Source organism: Miniopterus schreibersii (genome assembly GCF_964146895.1).
Source record: "Miniopterus schreibersii genome assembly, chromosome: X".
In the NCBI taxonomy this organism is placed as follows: Eukaryota; Metazoa; Chordata; class Mammalia; order Chiroptera; family Miniopteridae; genus Miniopterus; species Miniopterus schreibersii.
In genome coordinates this window covers 106,175,335-106,197,693 of record NC_138104.1, presented here as the reverse complement: position 1 = coordinate 106,197,693, position 22,359 = coordinate 106,175,335, and the positions used below count along the sequence as shown (strand labels likewise).

The window sequence follows — 22,359 nt, the reverse complement described above, 5'->3', positions numbered from 1 at the left end:
CTGAGTCCCTCGGGAAGCTCCAGGGAGGGTCCTTCCTGCCTCTTTCAGCATCTGGGCTCCAGGCGTCCCTGGGCTGGTGGCCGCCTCCCTTTCGTCTCTACATTTTCTTCAGACATGACCCTCCCAGGGTGCAAACTGGGCTCCATTAAATCTTTCCGTCTGTTCAAATCCACTACTCCCCTGAGGCTAACTGGCTTCTCTGAAATGGTTCCGAGGTTTTAGGAGAATCGCAAGGGTATTTCTGACCCAGTCTCCTCCCCTGCTGCGTGCGGGGTGTAAGCCACCTACCTACCTTTCTAGACTTACCGTAGCCCATGGTAGATCTGAACACGGCCATTGATGCTATTAAATTCTAGAGGCTTAGAGAACATTCGAGAGAGACGTATTGCTGTGGTTGCCATTTATAGAGACCTGGGGCATTTTTGCATTTTGAAAGAGAAAGCAGGGAGGGAGAGAGCCAGCAGATGGCCCCGAGGGGATTGGCAATGGTAGAAATCTTGTTTCTAAAATCTTTCATCAATGGGATTTCCACACAACCATTTGTGGATTGCAGAAAGAGGATTTTTCTAGACATTCTGTTCATGGCCACAAGATGAACTATCATCACATGGCCTAAAGACCAGAGATGCACAGAAGGGCCTGGGATGCAGCCAGGAGGAGCTTGAGGTGGGACTGGGAAAAGGGAAAGAGAAGTCAGGGAGTTCCCCCCATGCCAGAAAAGTTAGGAGAAGCTGTAGGTGCTAAACTCACAGAGGAGTGATGTGAGGAGAAGAGAAATCAGGCCACACCTCTGTCTTTGATCTGGGGACTCCCTATCCGGTGTCTGTTCTTGTCTTAGCTGGAAATAAATGCTCTCCTGCGATCATGCTAGTTAATAAGGGCTTTCGGAGCTCTCTCGTCAATGCCAAAGGAATGAATCTCTAATGTGAAATTCCAGGCGGTGTTGCAGCAGCACAGGGCATGGAGGACATGGCTGAGCGTAGGGTGGGGCCCTCCCGTAGCACAGCACTGGTCCGGACCTGACCCTTGTGCCTGGACCATGGCCGTAACCTCCTAAATATAACAGTTCTGCAGGAAGGTGTAAGACAGACACAAGTAGTGTGCCTTGGGGCTGGGCGGGGAGTGCGGTGATGAAAAGCATAGAATTGTTTCTGCTCACCTTACCCCATTTCTACAAAGCAGCCATCCCCTCAAGCTTCCTGTTCAAATCCTGCAGAAGGAGAGAGAAAATTCCTGGCCCTGAATGTGGGCCGTGTATAGCCACCCCCTTCCAAAGAGCAAAGAATAAAAAATGGGGGTGAGGGGGAGGCATATAGATTCTTTCCAGTGGAGACACCTGACAAACACACCTGGGCCAGGTGATGAAAGTCACATCAACAGCAGTGACTTGTATGGGGAGCACACACTCTGGACTTGCTGAGAAGGACACTTCACCTCTACGATTTTCATCCCCTGAACCCACGACACCTGTCTATCCACGAAGAGAACATCCCACGAATCCAAAATAAAGGGACAGCCTACGAATGCCTGACCGGCGCTCCTCAAAACGGTCAAAGTCACCAGAACAAGAAAAGTGTGAGACACTGTCACAGCCTGGAGGAGCCCAAGAAGACCGGGCAACTCAACGTCACGTGGGTCCTGGATGGGGTCCTGGGACCGAAAAAGGACCTCATGGAAAACCTGAGATGACCTGAATAAAAGACAGACTTTAGTTGGCAACAATGTATCAATATTGGTCCATTGATGGCAACAAATGTATCCGATCAAGGTAAGATGTTAGTAACACATATTGGTCCATTGATGGCAACAAATGTATCCGATCAAGGTAAGATGTTAGTAACACATATTGGTCCCTTGATGGCAACAAATGTATCCGATCAAGGTAAGATGTCAGTAACACATATTGGTCCCTTGATGGCAACAAATGTATCCGATCAAGGTAAGATGTCAGTAACACATATTGGTCCATTGATGGCAACAAATGTATCCGATCAAGGTAAGATGTTAGTAACACATATTGGTCCATTGATGGTAACAAATGTATCAGACCAAGATAAGTAGTTAGGAACTGGGGGGAGAGGGGGGTGTCTTTGGGAATAGTCTGCCCTGACTGCATTTTCCTGCTCACCCCTCTATCATTCAGGAACCCTCAGAACCAGCTCCTAGGATCGAACCTGGGGTCTCCTCTGTGCCCCAAGAATGGCATCCAGCACATGGGGGACCAGGGCTCTGTGTGGCCTTCCTGAGGGGCCCTCTCCCTGCCCCAAAACCTGTCCTTAGGTCCTGGGGCTTGCCTTCAGGGGAGAGGGCCGCCAAATCACTGGTTTGCTTTATTGTGGAAAATGGGTTATTCCTGGGGCAACCTGGGGGTTGTGGGCCCACCCGCAGAGAGCACCCACCCTTGTGTGGTTTGGGGTTTTCCTCTCATCAACTTGAAAGCAGAACAGCTGAGAGAGCGGAGACCTCCTTTCCTGGTCCTCAGACTCCTGGCTCTCAGCAGCCCAGAAGTTAGGCAAAGAGCTTTATCTATCATCTATCTATCTATCTATCTATCTATCTATCTATCTATCTATCTATCTATCATCTATCATCTATCTATCATCATCTATCTATCTATCTATCTATCTATCTATCATCTATCTATCTAATCTATTTACTATCTATCTATCTATCTATCTATCTATCTATCATCTATCTATCTATCATCTATCTATGTATCTATCATCTATCTATATCTATCTATCATCTATCTATGTATCTATCATCTATCTATATCTATCTATCATCTATCATCTATCTAATCTATCTATATCATCTATCATCTATCATCTATCATCTATCATCTATCCATCCATCATCCAGCTAACCTATCAATCAATATTCTATCATCTATATCAATTAACCAATCATCAATATCAATCTATCATCTATCAATCATCTATCTACCTGTCAATCATCTATTAATCAATCACCTACCTAATTTAACTATACGTCACCTATCTTTATAGCTATACCTAGTATCCAGGAGAAATAACCAGATTACTTTACAAGGCAAAAGAATTCTCAGTTTTCCCCAGAGCTAAACCCCCAAAGACCTGAGGCAGCAGGACTAAACAGTTTTGACAGGAAAAAAAAAGTTTTCCACCCCCAAATCCCATGTTGTAGACGTGATCTTGGAGATACATGATCCCAGGCATGCAGGATTCCATGTGCACCTCTCATCTTGCTGTTGTCTATGATTTTATAGTAGCCTCCCTAATGGGTATGAAGTGAGAGCCTGTCACTCTGTAGGTCCTCTGTTTAATGGTTTCCACGGGCCTCAGAGGCATACGCCCTGCACAGACCGAGGAGGAAGCTGACATCCCAGAAGATTTCTACATCGTCCAAGGTCACATGCCAACAGAGTGGGCATTTGAGGCCATGGGGTCTGGAGACCAGTGGGCTCCAGGCTCAATGCCCCTCCCTGTACCCCTTGTCTTTGTCTCGGGTGCAGGATGCTCCGTTGCTCCTATAAACATCCAAGATCCACAATGAGTGACATTTCTCCGGCAGCCCAAGACAGGTGGAAGACACAGGGAGCACCAAGACACTGGTTTATGGGGAGTCCTGAGCACGAGGGTGCCACCCCCGGGTAGAAGGACAGAAGGCGGATACAGTGGCCAACGACCCTTCCAGTTCCATACGTCCCTAGGGTATTGCATGCAGGTCTTGTCACAGTGGCCGCAGGATGAGTGATGAGATGAAAATGGAACCAGAGGAGGCAGGAAATGAACAGCCAGCCCCACCTCGCTCCTCAGCCCAGGGGAACAGAGCACTCAGGGCAGCCACACCTCTGAGAAGGACCAGCATTCAAACATCCCCCTGGTACCTGGAGTCTTGCAAGGCTGAGTGACTGAGATGTGATGGCAACCCAGTTGCTGAGAGAAAAAAAACACACCACACCCGAGAAAACAAAACAGAAACTCAGGAGTGGCAGTTTCCTCCTGTTTGCTCACTGCTTCTCCTGGGGGAGGCTATAAAAATATGTGCCCAAAACTCACTCACCAACATAATGGTGAACATCTCATGCTATATTTAAAAAGAGTAAGCATTGATGCAAAAATCCCAGGTAACAAAACATTGCTATTTTAAATAGGACCAGGACAGGTGAGCTGGAGTTAATGAAACCGTATGAAAGGTTGATGGTCGGTTGGTCAGGAGAAGTTGTGAAATATAGGTTGTCTCTCAATGGAAAATGAGACAGTGGAAAAAGAGAGTTTGAGAATGTTTTTGAGGAGCACACTTCCATTAAAGCCAGGAGAGGAGAAATATGAAAAAAATAATGGCTGGTTACGTGGGTGGATGGATAGGTGGATGGAACGATTAGTGAGTGGATGGATGGATGGATGGATGGATGGATGGATGGATGGATGGATGGATGGATGAGTGGATTGATGGATGGATGGATTAGTGGGATGGATGGATGGATGGATGGATGGATGGATGGATGGATGGATGGATGGATGGATGGATGGATGGATGGATGGAAGGATTAGTGATTGGATGGATGGATGGATGGATGGATGGATGGATGGATGGATGGATGGATGGATGGATGGATTAGTGGGATGGATGGATGGATGGATGGATGGATGGATGGATGGATGGATGGATGGATTAGTGGGATGGATGGATGGATGGATGGATGGATGGATGGATGGATGGATGGATGGATGGAAGGATTAGTGGGGTGGATGGATGTGTGGGTGGGTGGATGGATAAATTGATAGATAGATGGCTGGCTGGCTGAAGGTGTGAATGGATGGGTAGAGAGATGGATATGTGGGTGAGTGGATGGATGATGGATGGATGGGTGGATGGATGGATGGATGGATGGATGGATGGATGGGGAGACTGATGGACAGGGCAAAGGTGGCCAGTGCTGTGAGACTAGCTCCTAGGTTAGTTAACTGGCCACTGGGATCCTGGCAACCCCCACTCCCACTTCAGGACCCAGCCGTGGGAGGTGTGCTCAGTCCCTAAGCATGAGGCCTTTGCTTACTTACTTGCCTGCCCCCAAGTCTCTCTGACAGGCCTCACTCACTCGACAGAGGCCTCCTGCTGGGACCATATTCTGGGCCTTGTCCCCAGTGTCACCTGCCTCTGGAGCCTCCAGCTGGCCCTTCCTCTTACAGTTTGCTCTGGAGACTCTGGTTTTCCCCGATTCTCCTCACCCTGTCAGGCACCTCACTCTCTATTCTGAGTGATCACCTCAGTTGCTCTACTAAGAAACGGGAAAGCCACTGAGTGAGTAATATGAGTAATACGAGGATGTCCTTTCTCTGAAGGGTGTGCCTCTTCTCTGGTTTATCTTTTGTATCTCCGTGTTCTGTTCTTTGATCTGATCTTTACAAGGTCTGATTTTCTACTCTCTACCTCGGAAATAACACCTCCCTCCTTACTGTTGAAAATAATCGCTTAGCAACCAACAACTAATTCATTCCAGGAGTCTGCATTTTTCTCACCGGGCTGCTGTCAATGACATGGATCCCCGAATCGCTCAGCAGCCACCTCACTGGGTGTCGCAGGCCGCATCCCATGTCACGTCACGTCACATGTCACTGGTTGTCAGGTACCACAGTGGGAGCCTTGGGTCCTTGTCAGGAAGGGTCTTTGATTTTCGTGAAGTTATCACCAACAGGGCTGGACACAGACCTTATTTATTTATTTATGTTTGCAACCCCCCCCAGTGCCCCAGGCCATTTGCACCGAGTGAGGTGCCTTCTCTCTCAAGCCAAAGGTCGAATGATTACTTTGCACTATAGAGGAGGAAAGAGACCAGAATCGAATTAACGACTGATTAATAGATTTTTTAAAAATCTTTTTTTTAAACACTATTAAATTTATTGGGGTGACCATGGTTAATAGATAGGATTCAGGCGTGGGTTTCTATGTTACAGGATCTGTATATTGCTCTGTCTGCCCACCCCCTCAAAGTCATATCTTCTCCCATCACCGTATATTAAGACCCCCTTCACCTCCCACTCCCCACCCCCTTCCCTCTGGCAACCCCCACACTGATGTCTGTGTCCCTGAGTTTCAGTTTTATATCCCACATAAGAGTGAAATCATATGGTTCTTAGCTTTTCCTGCCTGACTTCTTTCACTCAGCATAATATTCTCAAGGCCCATCCACGTTGTCACAAATGGCAGGATTCCAGCCTTTTTCATGGCTGAGTAGTATTCCATTGGGTACATGTCCCACTTTTTTTTTTTTTTTTTTAAATCCAGTCCTCTATCGCAGGGCACTTTAGTTGTCTCCATGTCTCAGGCACCGTGAATCATGCTGCAGTGAACATAGGGGTGCATATATCTTTGCAAATACAAGTTTTTGGGGTTCATACCCAGGAGAGGGATGGCTGGATCATACGGTAGCTCTATTAATTTTTTGCAGAATCTCCAGACTGCTTTCCATAGTGGTTGTACCGGTTTACATCCCCCCCAGCAGGGCTCCCTTTTCTCCACAACCTCCCCAACCCTTGTGATTGCTCGTCCTGTTGATAACAGCCATTCTCAGAGGTGAGAGGCTGCAAAGATTTACAGAGGTGAGGCTGGCCCATTTATTAAAAAACAAACAAAACAACTCGCCACGGCCGGTGTGGCTCAGTGGTTAGAGCGTCGGCCTGCACACCGAAGGCTCTCGGGTCTCATTCCCGACCAAGGGCAGGTACCTGGTTTGCAGGTTCGATCCCCGGCCTGTGCGGGAGGCAACCCATCGCTGTGTGTCTCTCGCATCAATGTTCCTCCTTCTCTTTCTCTCTTTCTCTCCCTTCTTTCCACTCTCTCCGTAAAAAAATTAAAAAAAAAATAAATCAATGGTAAAAATATCCTCTGTGAAGATTAACAAAAATTAAAAAAAATAAAAATTTTAAAAAAGCAACTCTCAGTGCTCACTGTGCAGGTTTTGGGGGAAGAAACGGGGAAGGCATCCATCATGACGACAGGTGTCTACAATGCAGGAAGAAAACAATGCTGAAAATAAAGCCTGTCTTTGCACAAGCCAAGCAAACGTCCTGCTCCAGGAAACACCGTATTTTTCTCTGTGTAGGAGTCGAGATCGACCTGAGCCTGGCAAAATGCCTCCATCAGGGTTCCCTTCTCCTCGGGGAGCCCACGGGAGGTTGCTGGGATCTCTCCCACGGAAAGCCGTGCACCCACACGCACCCATTCCTCACCCCGCACCTACACTAGGTGTAGGGGACACAGCTCTGCCCCTGGAGGCCGGGGTCCTCTCAACTTCCTCCTGCAAACCCTGAGCGACTCCTCGGGGACCCCGCCCTCCCCCTTCCTCATTACATTTATACATCTTCCTGCAAAGCATTTACCCAGAGTTAAAGCACTTCTGGGCTTTGTTTTTATATAGTGAAGACTGAACCTGAGCCAGAGAGAGGTCTGGCTTTAAAAATATATATATATGTATATATATATATATATATATGTTTTAATTGATTTTAGACAGAGAGGAGAAACATCAATGACGAGAGGGAAACATTGATCGGCTGCCTCCTGCACGCCCCCTACTGAGAATCGAGCCCACAACCCGGGGCCTGTGCCCGACCGGAAATCGAACCTGAGACCCTCTGATGTGCAAACCGACGTTCTAACCACTGAACCACGCCGGCCAGGGCCAGGGTCATTCTAATTCCTCCATCCGACCCCTGCACTCTAACCAAACACCCTTAATTTAGCTCCTAGGTTTTTAGTTCTGTCCTTCGGCTACACACACACATTTATTATATCTATATCATCTATATCTATATCTATATCTATATCTATCATCTATCATCATCTATATCTATATCATCTATATCTATATCTATATCTATATCATCTATATCATCTATATCTATATCTATCTATATCTATATCTATATCTATCATCTATATCATCTATATCTATATCATCTATATCTATATCTATATCTATATCTATCATCTATCATCATCTATATCTATATCATCTATATCTATATCTATATCTATATCATCTATATCATCTATATCTATATCTATCTATATCTATATCTATATCTATCATCTATATCATCTATATCTATATCATCTATATCTATATCTATATCTATATCATCTATATCTATATCTATATCTATCTATATCATCTATATCTATATCTACATGCACATATATGAAATATAAATTGCACATAGGCCTTTATGTATCTGTGGGGAATGATCCATAGAATGAATTCCTGGCAGTAGGATTGCCAGTAAAAAATGAAAAACATGCTAATTTATAGACCTTGTCGCCCAGCCAGCGTGGCTCAGTGGTTGAGCATCGACCTACGAACCAGGAGGTCACAGTTCGATTCCCGGTCAGGGCACATACCCGGGGGTTGTGGGCTCGATCCCCAGTCAGGGGCGTGCAGAAGGCAGCCGATCAATGACTCTCATCATTGATGTTTGTCTCTCTCTTTCTCCCTTCCTCTCTCTGAAATCAATAAAAATGTATTTTAAAAAGAAAAATAAAAAGAATTACCTGGTGGCAAAATTGCAAAAGGTGTTTTTCATAAATAGGCTAATGTTCATGGGGAACCACTGGGTGGACGTGAGATGATGGGTTAACTGACCCTCAAGACCTTGGCTGCAAGGCCGGGCCAGAGGATCAATACAGGAGGGAGCTCCATCCAGTGCTCCCTAGGGTGGTGCGTGTGCCCCCTGGTGGAAAAATCGTGTTGTTGTTTCTTGTTTGTTGCTCTTTTTGTTAATTTTCGCCTGAGGGTGTTTTTTTCCATTGGTTTTTAGAGTGTGGAAAGGAGCAGGGAGGCGAGGGAGAGAGAACCATGGATGAGAGAGACACTCCAACCGGTTGCTTCCAGAGGTGGGGAGTCAACAGGCAACCCAGGTACCCCGGGCGCTTGACCAGCAGGCGAGGGCCGACTGCTGTAACCACTGAGCACCACCGGCCAGGGTGAAACATTGTTTTGAATAACAGCTTGTGTAACTGAGGTGGATGGATGGAGAGAGGGAAGTGGGTGGGTGAGTGGGTGGGTGAGTGGACAGACACCTGGGTGGATGGGTGGGTGGGTGGGTGGATGGATGGATGGATGGATGGATGGATGGATGGATGGATGAGCGGACAGCTGGGTTAGGTTTAGAGTTAGGATTTGGGTTGAGGTCAGGACGAGTGGCGTTCGGTTTCGGGTTAGGGTTGAGCTCAGCACCAGTGTTGAGGTTGGTATTAAGGTTACGACTCAGGTTATAGGTAAGATTAGGTGCGGCCTCTGGTTTGAGGCCAGGATTAGGGGTAAGGGTCAGGCTGGAACAGTTTAAAAGTGTACAAGGCCGTGTCCTTCCTCGAGGCCTCCAGGCCGTGTTTCTGCTCCTTCAAATCTCTCTGACGTCTCTGACTTCTACAGCTGAGTAGGGATTTTATTTTTATTTCTTATTTTTGATTCTTTTGGTTAATCCCCACTCGAGGATATTTTTTCCATTGTTTTTTTTTTTTTTTTTAGAGGGAGTGGAAGGAACATTGATGTGAGAGAGACACATAGATTGGTCGCCTCCAACACATGCCCCAACCAGGGCCTGGGATCAAATCTGCGACCTAGGTATGTGCCCTTGACTGGGATGGAACCCGCCACCCTTCAGTCCCGGGCCAGTGGGCTCGGTGGTTAGAGCATCGGCCGGGACACCAAAGGGTCAAGGGTTCGATTCCCAGTCAAGGGCACGTGCCTGGATTGCAGGTTCGATCCAGGGCCCTGGATGCGGCTCGTGGGGGAGGCAACCAATGGATGTGTCTCTCTCACATTGATGTTTCTCTCTCTCTCCCCCTCCCTCCTTTACAGTCTCTAAAAATTTTTTTAAAAGTCCTACTTGTCTCTGTGAACAGTGTGTGAATAGGACCACACAAGGCCCATATAGCAGATGCCCAGAAATGCCCCGGGAGCCCTTTTCTGTTTAAAACTTGACTTGAAATGGGGTCCCCTTACCCACCCTCCCCTCTCTGATGGTAATGCCTGGGCACCTGTGTTTAATAACGGAGGGTCCCTGTTCTTGTTTTCCGAGCCTACATTTTCAGTTTGGGGACTTCCGTGACATCTTAGGAGCATTATAAGCACACGTCTGGTGCAGGATCTGGCATAATGTGGGAGTTTAATAAATTGTAATTGGCCAATTCATAATTCAATTATGTAACCATATAAGAATATGTTATATAAGGATATACTATATAAACATATAAAATTATATTAAGTATTATGTGTAAACTGTAACATTTTTATTTTTAATTTTTATGTTATCAAAAATAAATAGCACATAGAATATGAGAATAGGAAACACTTAAAATAGCATATGTTTAAATTGCATTATGGTCTTCTATATAAACACATAAGAATGTAATGCAACCTGGAGGGAAATGTCTAATCTAGACAATCAAGACGTAATAAATAATTAAAGTAATTAATAAATGCTTGGTTCTATAGTAAATAATTTAAGTGCTATAGCTGAATTAGCGATGATGGATCACCAATCACCATATGTAATAAATGAAGTAATTCATAGGTGCATGGCTAGGTAATAAATATGTATGATTAGATTGTAGGATGTATGGTAAATTAACATGCATAATAAAATAAACAAAGGAGTGGATAGTAAAGAATTTGCAGGGAATGCATATTGCTGTGTTACACACGATTATCATCATAATTTAGGTGCCTGCGCCTTAAAGCGGACGGGCGCCCCCTCCGGCCGCCGCCCGCACTTGGGGGCAGGTGTTCCCTTGACCCTGGGGGAGGCGGGGCGCACGCGCGCACGCGCAGTGCAGAGCCGGGTCCGGCCCGCCTCCTCCCGGGCCCGCGCCGGAAGTCCCGCCTTAGGGGCGGGGCCGGGCCGGGAGGAGAGCCCAGAAGCCGCCGCGCGGCCGCTTCCGCCGGCCCCGAGCGCCGGAAGCGGAAGTGCGTCACAGGGCCGGGCAGCGGCAGGGCTAGCGGCAGCACGGCGCGTCAGGGGCGCTTCCGGCGGACGGGGTCGGCTCCGGACGAGAGGCCGCGCCTGCCGGGGTCGTCGGGGGGCGCAGCGAGCTGGGGCCAGGGCGGCGGCGTCGGGGGACGCAGGCGGAGCCCCGAACCGGTGAGCGCCCCCTCCCGCCGGGGCCGGGGCCGGGGCCGGGGCCGGGGCCGGGGCCGGGGCCGGGGCCCGGGCCGCGAGGCGTCGGGGTCTCTGGGGCGCCGGAAGGGGCCGCGGTCCGGGGGCGCCGGGAGGGGGCGAGGGCGGGGAGTCTTTGGGGGGCCAGCAGGGGACGAGGGTCGGGGTCTGCGGGGCGCCGGAGGGAGCGCGGGCCGGGGTCTGCGGGGCGCCGGAGGGAGCGCGGGCCGGGGTCTCTGGGGCGCCGGAAGGTGCCGCGGTCCGGGGGCGCCAGGAGGGGGCGAGGGCGGGGAGTCTTTGGGGGGCCAGCAGGGGACGAGGGTCGGGGTCTGCGGGGCGCCGGAGGGAGCGCGGGTCGGGGTCTGCGGGGCGCCGGAGGGAGCGCGGGCCGGGGTCTCTGGGGCGCCGGAAGGGCCCGGGGCCGGCGTCCGTGGGGCGGCGGAGGGAGCGCGGGCCGGGGTCTCTGGGGCGCCGGAAGGGCCCGGGGCCGGCGTCCGTGGGGCGGCGGAGGGAGCGCGGGCCGGGGTCTCTGGGGCGCCGGAAGGGCCCGGGGCCGGCGTCCGTGGGGCGGCGGAGGGAGCGCGGGCCGGGGTCTCTGGGGCGCCGGAAGGGCCCGGGGCCGGCGTCTGTGGGGCGGCGGAGGGAGCGCGGGCCGGGGTCTCTGGGGCGCCGGAAGGGCCGGGGGCCCGGGTCTGTGGGGCGCCGGAGGGAGCGCGGGCCGGGGTCTCGGGCGCCGGAAGGGGCCGCGGGCCGGGGTCTGTGGGGCGCCGGAGGGAGCGCGGGCCGGTGTCTCGGGCGCCGGAAGGGGCCGCGGGCCGGGGGCGCCGGGAGGGGGCGAGGGCGGGGAGTCATTGGGGGTCCAGCAGGGGACGAGGGTCGGGGTCTGCGGGGCGCCGGAGGGAGCGCGGGCCGGGGGCGCCGGGAGGGGGCGAGGGCGGGGAGTCATTGGGGGGCCAGCAGGGGACGAGGGTCGGGGTCTGTGGGGCGCCGGAGGGAGCGCGGGCCCGGGTCTCTGGGGCGCCGGAAGGGCCCGGGGCCGGCGTCTGTGGGGCGCCGGAAGGGGCCGCGGGCGGGGAGTCATTGGGGGGTCGGGCCCGAAGTATGCTCCAATCCCGTAGAAAAGAGAAATGACTGTTTACAGGGCTTACGTGGAATTTAAACTAGCACACAGATAGTTTTCACAGTGCTGTTGCCAATTTTATGGAAGAATTAACCAGGTCATTCATCTCGGCTATAGAAGAGGAACGTTCCCTTCTAAAGATGAAAAGATAGACCTTTGGTATTTCTGCACAAGAGCCTCTTGCAAAGCACAAGACCCACCCTAAGTATAAACCTGGCCAAAACCCCTCGGAGAATACTTGGCATGACCAGAGCCAGCGCAGAAGGAAAACCAAGTCATAGGCTACTTCTGTGCTCTTTCAGAGCCTATTTGAAATAGCTGAGAAAATACTCAATTACAGAAATACCAAAGTGTTTGGTATTACGAAAACATATCAAAACGTTCACCATAGCGGCTGGCTAATAATATTACGAACGGTGGAATTTTCTTAATTTTCCTTTGTTGGTGTTTATCTGTATATTCCAAATTTTCTACAGTGAGCATATAAAAAATAACTCTCTGAGTAAAAATGTTCGTTGTCTCCTATGTTAAAAAAAAAATCTTATCTTTCCATATTTTTCTGTCTTGAAAGCTTCTTTCATGGATACTAGAATGAAGTTCAGAGCGCATGAGCAGAGATGAACGAAGTCTTCATGATTTCTGGACATGGAATGTAAGTTGACCTGAATGAATTTTTAAATAAGAACCCTCCTGAGCAGCATGAGTTTTGATTGGAAGAATGGGAGCATGAACTTGGAGTCATGTTTGGTTTTGTTGAGACCCCAGAGATATCTTGTTGAGTCTTTCATGCAAATCTAAATGTTTAGGCTCAGCTTATCTGCGAAGTCTTAAGTAAATATATACATGTATATGTATGATGTTAGGTGAAAGAGATAGCAAAGTAAGGAGGTTTTCTGAGGAAGGCATACTTACTGGAATGGCCCGTGCTGCTGCCCAAATGCAAAAATATGTGATTATCTTCGTTTTCCTTAGAAATATTAGTTAATGGCTGTTTTTTTAAAAAAAGAATAGCACAAAATTACTTATAGAGCAAAAGATAATAACCACAGTAATGGATTATTTCATTTGTAAGCATTTGCCTTCTTCCTGGGCACGGAGTATTTATCGAACATGAGAAGGTGGCTGTCAAGACTCAGTGTTCCAGAACACCCTGGAGTGGTCCTAGAGACATACCTAGAGTGGTCACGGAGACATATGGGCATCATCAGGCTCGGCGCCAATGGAGCCACCTAGACTCTTTCTGCCTCTGCCAGTGAAGGGGAACAGCCACGTAGCCACAAAGTCATAACCATAACTTTGTCCTTCTGCTGTTCCTGATGGTAATAATCTCTCTCTTCTGAATAGTTTTAATCAAGTGTTAACTAATTGTGCTAAGACCGTGTTTAAAAGATGAAACACTTATCATGGGCTCTTCTAGACTGTAAGGGACAGACGAGAGGGAGCCTAGGCTAATGGAAAGAACATGGCGTTTGGATTTAGGGTCCTGGATTAGAATTCTACCTTTGCTACTTGCAGTGTGAGTTTGAGAAATGTAAGGATTTTGTTAAGCCTTGTTTCCTCCATCTGAGATAATAATACCTGCACTTAAGGATTACCCCAACTATCTAAGCAGAAAGATCTTCTCTGAGAAGCCTTCTCTGGCCCCATTTCAGAGGGCATTTGGTGTTTCTTTTTTGCACACATCAGCTTCTGCATACCTCATGGCTAGTTTATTGTACTGTTTTCAAATAGCCTGACTACTTACACGTTCCCCTGCCCTACTGAAAGCTCCTGAGACCCAGGAGCATGTCTTAGTGATCATTGTAGTCCAATCCATAGCACAGAAAAACACTTTTCATGAATATTGTTGATTAATAAATACTTATTAGTGTAAGCAATACCTGGCACTGTCCTGGGTATGTAGCAATCTCTTAATAAATTATAGCAATTACTATAAGGGACTTCTAAATATATGATCCTTTATTCCTGTTAGACTCACATTCAGAAATGGTCTAATATACATTTTGATACCTTGGAATAGACATCATATAGTCCATGTGAATCAAAAATTTAAATTCCTATTTACTGCAAATTGGATTGCTTGATGTAATGATACCATTACTATAGAAAGGAAGGAAAGTTTGACTCCTATTTCATGAACTCCCACTTGGTTTATAGATTAAAATACTGTGTGTTATAAAATAGCCTTTATTGAATTTTGTGTTGATAGTGGAAACATAATAAAATCTCAGTAAGTTATTTGCATTTCTTCACAGGAGAGAGGACACAGTTCCAGGGAGAGAAAAAAGTGGGGGGCAGGAGGGAGCTGTCCAGTTTGGCTCAGTGGTTAGAGCATCCGCCTGCGAACCTAAGGGTCTCAGGTTCTATTCCAGGTCAAGGGCACATACCCCAGGTCAAGGGCATGTACCTCGGTTGCAGGTTCAGTTCTGGGCCCCAGTCAGTGCTCGTGTGAGAGGCAACCAATCGATGTGTCTCACTCAAATCAATGTTTCTCTCTCTCCCTCTCTCTCTCTCTCCCTCCCTTCCACTCTGTAAAAATCAATGGAAAAAAATATCGTTGGGTGAGGATTTTTAAAAAGGGGGACAGGACTTACTCTTGTAGCTGTCCAGCAGAAAGTCAAAACCTCCTTCCAAAATACTGTAGATTAAAAACAAGACTGAGGTGACCTCAGGACAAGTATAATGCAGAGCTCTGGGCATAGATGTTGAAAGGTAGCTGTTTAGTAAGCAAGGGTTATACCATACTTTGTAGTCCCCAACCTAATTATTACATAGACTTTGCAGAAGGCCAGTCTACACTGTGATTTGGAGGAGCCATGGTATCCTGGAAGGTACCTGTAGTGAAGGCCAGGGTTATGTGCAGCCCATTTCTAAGCTGCAATCCAGAAATCTGGCCACATTAGCTCCCTTTCAGATCCACTCCAGAGCAATTGCACGATGCCCTGTGGTGCTTGTCACTGTCTCCACAAGTAGGTAAATGGCTCAAAAGACTCCTATAGAAATGGCCTCAGTTTTGTCAGCCTGAAAGCAGAGGCTTAAGAATTGTCTGAATCCCCTTTAGATTATTTCCTGTATTTAACAATTACCTAGTTAATTTGGACAAATTTTTAAAAGGCAAAAAGCAAAGCCTAATTAAAGCCCTGTTTAAAAGCCCATGCTGGATTTTTAAAATCCGAGTTATCTAATTTCTTATCGAAACCTACCAAAGCAACCAGAGAATTATCAAATTTCCACCTTAGTTTGCCAATTTTTTAGTAACATGTCTTTCATTTTTCAAACCTATCCTATTGTAAAATGGAAAAGGAGTGGGACAGAAGTAAAAATCTCTAGCTATCCTAAGTAGAAGTGTTTTTAATACAGCTTTTAAAACCCTAATGTCAATTGGCCAAAAAATTAGTTTTTTAGGTCAAATGTTGATTTTTTTTTTTTTTTTTTTTTTTTTTTTTAGGGACTAAGAAGTTATATGGAAACTGTGATTCATTCATTCATTCAACAAACATTTGAAGGCCTAACGTGGGCCATATACTGAGTCCTAGAGACAGACATAAGCCCTATGACTGACTGGATTAGGCTTTGAAATAAATGTAATATGATGTGTTAAATCAAGTTCATGTTTATTTCTTAATAGAGTCAGTGTTTAAAGGTTACTGTTGTTACTATTTAAAAGAGAAGCAGCTCTGGCAGGCGGCTCGGTTGGTGCGGCTTCGTCCCGCGCACCCGAAGGCTGTGAGTTCAGCCCTCGCTCGAGACTGATTGATGTTTCTAACCCTCTCTCCCTTCCGCTCTCTCTGAAATCAATAAAAATATATTGTTTTAAAAAACAGTAAAATAATCACATTGTGTATAGCAGACCTCCATGTGTTCTAAAAGGGGAGCATATGTGCTTATATGTGTATAGAATATTTCTGGAAAGTTGCAAAGGATATAAGTAGTGGGAATTGCCTCTAGAGAAGAGAAATATAGTACTGGGGGTCTGGGATGATGGAGATGTAATTTTTTTGAGATTTAATATTTTTGTATACCTTTTTATAGTGTTTGAATTTTTTATTTTATGTACATACATAGATTAATTTTTCAATTAAAAACAGTTAATTTTTAAACATATGATAGACGGAGGAAGTACTTGCAAACTCATTAAGAAAAAGGGAGATTTCCTTGTGAACAGTCATATAGATAGATGTTTATTATAACACCAGAATTCATTATCTCTTTCATTTACATGTCGTGTACAACTTATAAAGTTTCACATCCACTGCCTGAGTGAGTGCTCATCACAACCTGTTGAAATAGGTGGGACAAATACTAGAAACCACACTTAAATTTAAAAAACAAAACAAAACCAAACCCTGAACCTTAAAGGAGTTCAAAATCTAAAGCATATTTTCATGAAAGAAGTTTGTAGCGATTTACATGACTGTGATAATTTGAAATCCTGAAATTTCACAGTATTTTGAGCTATCGAGTAGTTTATGAGTAGCAGTATCGTTAAAGCCTTCAGAAACATTCCTTGCAATAGATCTCTTAACTAATAAACTCTTGCTTACAGGAGGAAGGAAGCAGAAAAAATAACCTATTGAAACTCTTTGTGTAAAATATGCCTAATCTTAGAATATAAATTGTCAACTAATACCTGGTTGAAAATTAACATTTAAAAAGTTGCATCCAAAACTTTGCTATATAGATGTTTACCTTTGAACTAGAAAAACCTAAAATAATTGCCTAAATGGAAAAAGAAGGAAATGACAAATCATTGCTACTAAACCTTAAAAACATACCCTAAAGTTTTATGGCTATAGTTATTATATCTCCCAGTGTCCCCGGGCAGTTTGACTTACACCTCCTGTCCCCAAGTAATTATTGATAGCACCCCTATTATTACTCAAAGGTGTCCTAGTTTGAGTAATAAAGTATATCTCCACCCTATGAAATCGCATAGTCTAGACTCATTCATCTTTGAGATCCTCACATTCTAGCGTTTGGGCTTCATCTGGAAACTAAAAAGTACCCTTATTTATACAAAGGCTCATGAAGGGTCCCCGCTCAGATTTTAGCTGCACATATGGCTCAAATAAAAAAGAGTAGTTTCCAAGCACTTCCCACTAGCAACTGTTGGCTTTATTAAAGGGACTAATAGTGAGAAGAGAGTCTCAAGGTCTGATCTGGAAATTTTGGTTTGTGGGGGTTTAAAAGTGAAATGTGAACTAAGTTGGATTTGGTGAGACAACTGATTTCACTAAACAGAGTTCAAAAACTGAACACCACCCCACCCCCACCCCGAGTCCTTCATTCGTGGCTTCCTTTATTTATTAATATTTGGAGAGTGGCTACTAGAGGCGAGACACTGTTCTACGCACTACATCAGTTTTGTCAATAGTTTGGGGGACTTCCTGCTAAATTTCCAGTGGTTTGCAGGAATGTTATAGTAGGTATCAGTTTTGTGTAATTCAGCCTCTGAATTCCTCTCTCACACTCTAGGATTTCCCTAATTTGGAATTACTCTATTCAAAAATTACTAAGGTTATTCCCAGAAAGGTTAAATTATTGCTGCTTTTTTATGTTACAGGTGCACTTCTTAGAAAAAGTAAATGAATTAGTAGCCAAGCTGGATACAGTAACAGCATCTTTTACTCAGCAGTGAGCAGACCATCTATTCAGAAAATGTAATTACCCGAAAGGTGAAGGCAAAGCCACACTTGTTTATAAAAAGTATTCACTTGCCACATCCTCTAAAGCACTTGGCATTTCGATTGAAGGTATCGTGTAGAACGTGATTACTTGAGGTGTCTGCGTAAGTATTAAAGACTTCAGTTGTTCCTTTATGTTCAGATTGGCACTGGAGCAAAATCTTTTCAGAATGTTTCGAGCACGCGTGTGCCGAAGGCGGAACATTCAGGTTTCCCTCTGAGGGAGGGGGCCTTGGACTGAGCCCGCCAGTGCGGCTTCGTTCCCCGTTGCTGCGGATGTTTGCGGGTCTTCTGGTTCTTGCTCCCCTCTCCTCCTCCCCCGGAAATCTGTATTTCGCTGTCACTATCACTGTCACTATCACTTCCACTGATTTGCTGTCACTGATTTCCTGTCACTGTCTGATTTCCTGTCACTGTCTGATTTCCTGTCACTGTCTGATTTCCTGTCACTATCTGATTTCCTGTCACTGTCTGATTTCCTGTCACTGTCTGATTTCCTTTCACTATCTGATTTCCTTTCACTATCTGATTTCCTGTCACTATCTGCTTTCCTGTCACTATCTGATTTCCTGTCACTATCTGCTTTCCTGTCACTATCTGATTTCCTGTCACTATCTGCTTTCCTGTCACTATCTGCTTTGCTGTCACTATCTGATTTCCTTTCACTATCTGATTTCCTGTCACTATCTGATTTCCTTTCACTCTCTGATTTCCTGTCACTCTCTGATTTCCTGTCACTATCTGATTTCCTGTCACTATCTGATTTCCTTTCACTATCTGATTTCCTTTCACACTCTGATTTCCTGTCACTATCTGATTTCCTGTCACTCTCTGATTTCCTGTCACTCTCTGATTTCCTGTCACTATCTGATTTCCTGTCACTATCTGATTTCCTGTCACTCTCTGATTTCCTGTCACTCTCTGATTTCCTTTCACTCTCTGATTTCCTTTCACTGTCTGATATCCTTTCACTGTCTGATTTCCTTTCACTGTCTGATTTCCTGTCACTGTCTGATTTCCTTTCACTGTCTGCTTTCCTTTCACTATCTGATTTCCTTTCACTATCTGATTTCCTGTCACTCTCTGATTTCCTGTCACTCTCTGATTTCCTGTCACTCTCTGATTTCCTTTCACTCTCTGATATCCTTTTACTCTCTGATTTCCTGTCACTATCTGCTTTCCTGTCACTGTCTGATTTCCTGTCACTATCTGATTTCCTGTCACTATCTGATTTCCTGTCACTGTCTGATTTCCTCTCACTCTCTGATTTCCTCTCACTCTCTGCTTTCCTGTCACTATCTGCTTTCCTTTCACCATCTGATTTCCTGTCACTGTCTGCTTTCCTGTCACTATCTGATTTCCTGTCACTCTCTGATATCCTTTTACTCTCTGATTTCCTTTCACTATCTGCTTTCCTGTCACTATCTGATTTCCTGTCACTATCTGCTTTCCTTTCACTCTCTGATTTCCTTTCACTCTCTGATTTCCTGTCACTATCTGATTTCCTTTCACTATCTGATTTCCTTTCACTCTCTGATTTCCTGTCACTATCTGATTTCCTTTCACTCTCTGATTTCCTTTCACTCTCTGATTTCCTTTCACTACCTGATTTCCTGTCACTACCTGATTTCCTGTCACTATCTGATTTCCTGTCACTATCTGATTTCCTTTCACTACCTGATTTCCTCTCACTACCTGATTTCCTGTCACTATCTGATTTCCTGTCACTATCTGCTTTCCTTTCACTCTCTGATTTCCTTTCACTCTCTGATTTCCTGTCACTATCTGCTTTCCTTTCACTATCTGATTTCCTTTCACTCTCTGATTTCCTGTCACTATCTGATTTCCTTTCACTCTCTGATTTCCTTTCACTCTCTGATTTCCTTTCACTACCTGATTTCCTGTCACTACCTGATTTCCTGTCACTATCTGCTTTCCTGTCACTATCTGCTTTCCTTTCACTATCTGATTTCCTGTCACTATCTGATTTCCTGTCACTCTCTGATTTCCTGTCACTCTCTGATTTCCTGTCACTATCTGATTTCCTGTCACTGTCTGCTTTCCTGTCACTATCTGATTTCCTGTCACTATCTGATTTCCTGTCACTATCTGATTTCCTTTCACTATCTGATTTCCTTTCACTATCTGATTTCCTGTCACTATCTGATTTCCTGTCACTATCTGATTTCCTGTCACTATCTGATTTCCTTTCACTGTCTGATTTCCTGTCGCTATCTGATGTCCTTTCACTATCTGATTTCCTGTCACTATCTGATTTCCTGTCACTATCTGATTTCCTTTCACTATCTGCTTTCCTTTCACTACCTGATTTCCTCTCACTACCTGATTTCCTGTCACTATCTGATTTCCTGTCACTATCTGATTTCCTTTCACTATCTGATTTCCTTTCACTATCTGATATTTCCTGTCGCTACCTGATTTCCTTTCGCTATCTGCCTTCCTGTCGCTATCTGCTTTCCTGTCGCTACCTGATTTGCTGTCACTATCTGATTTGCTGTCACTACCTGATTTCCTGTCACTGCTCTTGCTGCTGTCACTGCTGTCCCTGCTGCCACTGCTGTCACTACTACCACTGCTGTCTGACTTATGTTTGCTTGTGTCTGAGATGCTATCATCACTCCCGTTGTCGCCGTTGCCATCACTGTCACTGTCATTAGCATCTGATGTGCTGTCACTGTCCTCATCTTCTCCTTCCGAGTCATTGTCATTGTCATTATCTCTTGATTCATCAGAGTTATAAGATGCATCTCCTCGGCTTCTGCTGCTGTTGTCTCCTTCAGAATTGGCATCATCATTGCCATTAGACTCGTCGCTGCTGTTGGGATCATCTCCTTGCATGGATTCACGGTCAAGCTCATAACTGTCATATCCATCACCGTTACTGTCACTGTCTGTTTGGCCGTGTTCAACCTGATTTCCAGGTTCTGTTTTCTGACCAGGTTCTTGCATGCTGTCAGCCTCTCTTTGTGTCCTTCTGTTGCCCATAATCACTCTATGTTGTCCTTACTCTCTTTATCACCATCGACTTTCCCAGCTTCTTTGGTAATATTGTTTCTGTTGCCACCACTGGGACCTTCTATTTCTGTTCCCTATAGAACAGTGGATAAAAGAATGATTAAGTCGTAAATGTTATGCTGAAAATCACATTGGTCTGAGGAAAAATGACTGAGGAAAGTGACCAGAGAAACAGAAGTTTAGCTTCCAGCACTTCAGAAACATGTTAGTGAAAATGTGCTGTATTCAGCACTTGAAAATGCTCTAATGTTTAGGTTATAACAACCCATCCACATTTATACCCAGTAGGAACTTTTATAAACCATTACATGGTGCAGCCATTATTTAGCATAGGAAGACTTTTCTAGAATTGTGACCAAGTTTTCAGAAATGTCTGATTTTTTAAATTGTTCTATATCAAAGTCTAGTACGGACTCTGGCTTTCCCATCAAATATTCAAGTAATTTAGGTACAAAAATACATGACTGCTTGTCATGATTATGTTTGTGCTTCCATTACTAGGTGGAGGGGAGAATTTAAACTGGCATTTAAAAAAACCAACTTCACAAACTAACTTATCTTGGCTCTTCTCGTTAGTACTTGGCTTTGATTCTTGGGTAATTCCATTATCCACACTATTATTTTCTCTGAGACTGGGTTTTTGGATGTCCTCTATTTGGGGGCTATCATTTTCTTCTGGAATACCATCAGAATCCTCCTCACTCTTGGAGACATCGTCTCCATCCACATCATGGGGATCTTCTTTGTCCTCAGGGCTGTCTTCACCACTAACTGAATTTTGGCCTAAGCTAGTATCATTGTCATCTTCTTTTACATGACTCTGACCCTCCTGGCCCTTGCTGTTATCAGTGCCCTCTTTTCCATTTCCTGATTCTTCATCTTCATGATCACCAGAGCCCCCGTCTTCACCCTCATCTGCTCCATCCCCGCTAGGGCTCCCATCAGAATTATCTAGGCCAGCATCTTCTCTATCGCAAGCCCCCGGTGTTACGGCTGCCTCCTCATGACCGTTTCTCTCACCTTCTTTCTGAGGTGTTATTTCACTTGTTTCACTCTCATTTCTACAGGAATTCCCATCTGCTCCACCCTCCCAGCCTGTACTATTACTGCTTCCAGATACTTGATGTTCATCTTCTTTAACAACACTGCCATTCTCGCTCTGACGTGCATCTCCAACATCCCCACTTTTCAAATTCTCATCAGCATTTCTATTAATACTGCTCCTCTTTGCTGCTCCAGTATTGTCAATAGTGCTTACTTGTCCCCTAATATCATTGGATGTGGTACTCTCTTCTTTTCCATGTATCCCATCATGACCATATGTTTCTGGTTTTCCTGTGCCCCCATTCTGATCTTTATGATTCCCCTCTTCATTTAC

The 22,359-nt window shown here is 45.6% G+C and overlaps 1 protein-coding gene and 1 long non-coding RNA gene across 4 annotated transcripts in view; one reads left to right on the top strand and one right to left on the bottom strand.

Annotated features, from left to right (window-relative positions):
- The first annotated feature begins 10,970 nt into the window (after positions 1-10,970).
- Positions 10,971-15,690, top strand: LOC308551787. Its single transcript, XR_013998071.1, has 3 exons — positions 10,971-11,126; positions 12,833-12,913; positions 13,334-15,690. It is a non-coding gene; the product is annotated as an uncharacterized lncRNA (long non-coding RNA).
- Positions 15,691-15,709: 19 nt separating this feature from the next.
- The window catches only part of LOC308551783 (uncharacterized protein), a 25,599-nt gene continuing 18,949 nt past the window's right edge, over positions 15,710-22,359 (bottom strand). For 2 of the 3 annotated variants that reach the window (XM_081126427.1, XM_081126428.1), the window contains one exon: positions 15,710-21,055. In XM_081126427.1, the coding sequence (XP_080982553.1) occupies positions 18,324-20,951 (2,628 nt within the window). In that variant the 5' untranslated portion in view covers positions 20,952-21,055 and the 3' untranslated portion in view covers positions 15,710-18,323. Of the gene's footprint in view, positions 21,056-22,359 lie in introns of those variants that run through there. The other variant, XM_081126429.1, reaches the window with a different exon arrangement.